Below are 2988 nucleotides of genomic sequence, written 5' to 3'. Positions count from 1 at the left end.
TACCTGGGTCATCTTCTCCCGGTTGGCCTTGGGGTTGAGGGGTGCCTCGGTGAGCAGGGTCGGGTGCTCCTCGGGGGCCACGCGCAGCTCGTTGTAGAAGGAGTGGTGCCAGATCTAAGGCGGGCAAAGGAGAATCGGGGTCTTACCCCAAACCGAAGCCAGGGCCAGCACCCACTCCCCGTCCCGGGGGGGGTGTGTGTGTGTCTCACCTTCTCCATGTCATCCCAGTTGGTGATGATGCCGTGCTCGATGGGGTACTTGAGTGTGAGGATGCCCCTCTTGCTCTGCGCCTCGTCGCCCACATAGCTGTCTTTCTGCCCCATGCCTACCATGACACCCTAACGCCGGCGGGAGAGACGGCCTCGTTAGCCTCATTTCGGTGATTAAAGCAGGGTGGGGGGTGGCCTGGGGGCTGCCGCTCGCCCCCCCCCTCCCCGGGTACCCACCTGGGGCCGGGGCCGCCCCACGATGGAGGGGAAGACGGCGCGGGGGGCATCGTCGCCGGCAAAGCCAGCTTTGCAGAGGCCGGAGCCGTTGTCGCAGACCAGGGCGGTGGTCTCCTCCTCACACATGGTGGGGCCGGGAGCGGTTGGTGTTCAGGGGGACCTGGGGGAAAAGCTGGGGCGAGGGGGAAAAACAGCGTTAAAGGGTGGGTGGGGACCGGGTTACGCCGCGCCACCGTGTCCGGCTTTGGCTGTCGGAAGGGTTGGAGTCCTTGGGGATGTGCAGCCCCGCAAAATCCTCCGCGGGCTGTGCCGAGGGGCGGCTGCCGGGTCCGCCCCGGTGCGACGATGCTGGGAGTGGGGTGATGCTCGTCCCCCATGGGTGCCGCTCCGTGCCAACGCTGCTTCTCCATCCTTCGCCAGCCGGTGCCCAAAATAGGACCGCTGCCAAAGCCTGCTGCCCGCGCTCGCCCGGCAGCGGTGCTCCCTGGGGAGCTCCGGTGTCACCGTCCCCGGCCAGTGCCTGCCAAACAGGCAGGGGGAAGGCAGGCGTCCCTCTCGTCCGGTCCTGTCTCGGCAGCCCCTTGCCACTCTGCCATCGCGTCCTTTCCCAAAAATGGGAAAAAAATAGCCCTCCGCTAGCAGATGCGCTCCCGAATCCGGAGGGAAGCAGGCAAAAACCTCGCGGGAGCCCAAAAAGAAAAAAACCCCAAATCACAGGGATTTCTGGAAGAGCACGACCTGCTTTGGCCGCAGCCCAACTCTCGTTGCCCCCGGAAGCCCCCGGCTGCAGGGTCGTGCCGGGGTTGGCACCCTCCCCGTGCCATGCGAAGCGAGCCGGGGCCACCCCATAAGCGCTGGGGCACCCCGAACTCCCCCCCGGGGTGTTTTTCCTTCCCACTCTCCTGCAAGCAAAAGGGAAACCAGGGCTGGGCAGTACTCACCGCGGACGCAAGAGCTCCTTTCCTCTGGGACTGAGTCCCGATGCGCCTTTGGTATAAATACCAGCGAGTCCGTGAAACCTCAGAGGCGGATCCTCTCTAAACAAAGACCCTAAATAGGCTAAATGATGGTGTGTTAGCCATATGGCCATATAAGGTGTTTTATTTCATTAAATTGACCTTGGGCTGATGGTAGGACCCAGCACGGTTAATTATTGTAAGAAAAATGTATGTGGGGATGCTTGGGAGGCAACATCCCATTTGTGAGTCTGTTCCTTTTATGCTCCGCTCCGATAAACAAGTGAGACACAAGTCCTTATAAGCGACGGTCTCGGCAAAAAGGAGGTGGAAGCATCTCCGGTTCCTGGGGAGAGCATGGAGAAACCCCACCCGGGTGGAGGTGGGTGTCGGGGCTCTGCCGTGGGGGACACCCCGCAGCTGGGGTGGGAATTTGGCATCGCCGAGACACTGGAAATGCACCGGGTTGGTGCATCGCTTCCTCCCGGCCTCGGTTCCCCCATGTCTCCCTGGCGTCTGGCACCTTTGGGATGTCTCTCCCTGGGGTTTTCTCTCTCTGCCCCCATTTTTGGGCTTTCAGTGCCCCAAAGCCCCTCGTCCCCCAAATCCTCGGCTCGAGCAGGGCCGGGACTGGTGGGTCCAAAGCCCAGCCCTGTGTCGTGGGTGCACCCAGCTCTCACCCCTTCCCCGGGAGGATTTTGGAGGCAGGATGAGCCCGGACTCCCCAAGGGGCGATGGGGGTGCTGTCCCCTGATCCCCGTGCCTGAATGTAGCATGGGGGGGCCGGAGCCACCCCCGGCCCTGCGGATGCAGCCTTGGCAGGAGGTGAGCGGAGCCGCAGCAGCCCGTGGCCCTCGCAGAGGCCAACCAGCGGCTGCCGAACTCCCAGCTGCCTTTTTAAGGGCAATGGTCAGGGCGCGGGGGCCGGGGTGGGGGGGGGAGTGGGGAGGCAGGAGAGATGCCCCAGAGCCACCAGCCCGAGCTACAGGGACTCGGGTTGCAGATGGGGAAACTGAGGCACGGGGTGTCTAGGCCGCCTCTTGCTTTGCTTCGTGGGGTCCCGAACTGTGCTCAGGGCAGGGACATCAAGGCACCGGTGCAGCAATAAGGACCAAGAGCTGCAGGGTCCCACCACCACAAGGGACTCAAGAGTCCTGGTGACCCCCCCCCCGGGCTCCGGAGGGAGGGAGTGGACTCCGGGCTGTCACCCTGCGGGGCAGGCCAGGGACATGGTATCGGCATCTCCCCAGCACCGCCAGCCCGCTCGCACCTCCAGCAACGTCCCCAGTTGGTGGCTCTGCCCCGGTTATCCCCTTTCCTCGGGGCAGACCTCAGCACACGGGGGCTGGATTTGTCCCCTGGGTCCCCTGGCCGTGCATTCGTCGGTGTCCCCACTGCACGCCCCGAGCCCCGGGGACCTGCCGCCGCCTGGCGTCCCAGCCCGGTTCCCTTGGTCTGCCGCCAAACATGAGGTAACCGAGGCAAAAGGTTGCCATATATGACATGCTGGGGAAAAAAAAAGTAAAAAAAAAAAAAAAAATTAACCCAAAACAAACCCAAATTAAATTAAACCAGAAAAGCCGGTT

General features: G+C 63.0%; 1 protein-coding gene across 1 annotated transcript in view; it reads right to left on the bottom strand.

Annotated features, from left to right (window-relative positions):
• The window catches only part of ACTG2 (actin, gamma 2, smooth muscle, enteric), a 2712-nt gene extending 2100 nt beyond the window's left edge, over positions 1–612 (bottom strand). Inside the window, exons 1-3 of the mRNA XM_019470640.1 lie at positions 447–612; positions 210–338; positions 4–114 (exon numbers count right to left, since the gene is read on the bottom strand). Of these exons, the coding sequence (XP_019326185.1) occupies positions 4–114; positions 210–338; positions 447–572 (366 nt within the window). The 5' untranslated portion in view covers positions 573–612. The remainder of the gene's footprint in view (positions 1–3; positions 115–209; positions 339–446) is intronic.
• Positions 613–2988: the final 2376 nt, after the last annotated feature.

Source organism: Aptenodytes forsteri, unplaced genomic scaffold, assembly GCF_000699145.1.
Source record: "Aptenodytes forsteri isolate BGI_AS27 unplaced genomic scaffold, ASM69914v1 Scaffold127, whole genome shotgun sequence".
NCBI classification, from domain to species: Eukaryota; Metazoa; Chordata; class Aves; order Sphenisciformes; family Spheniscidae; genus Aptenodytes; species Aptenodytes forsteri.
This window is presented reverse-complemented; position numbering and strand designations above follow the sequence as displayed.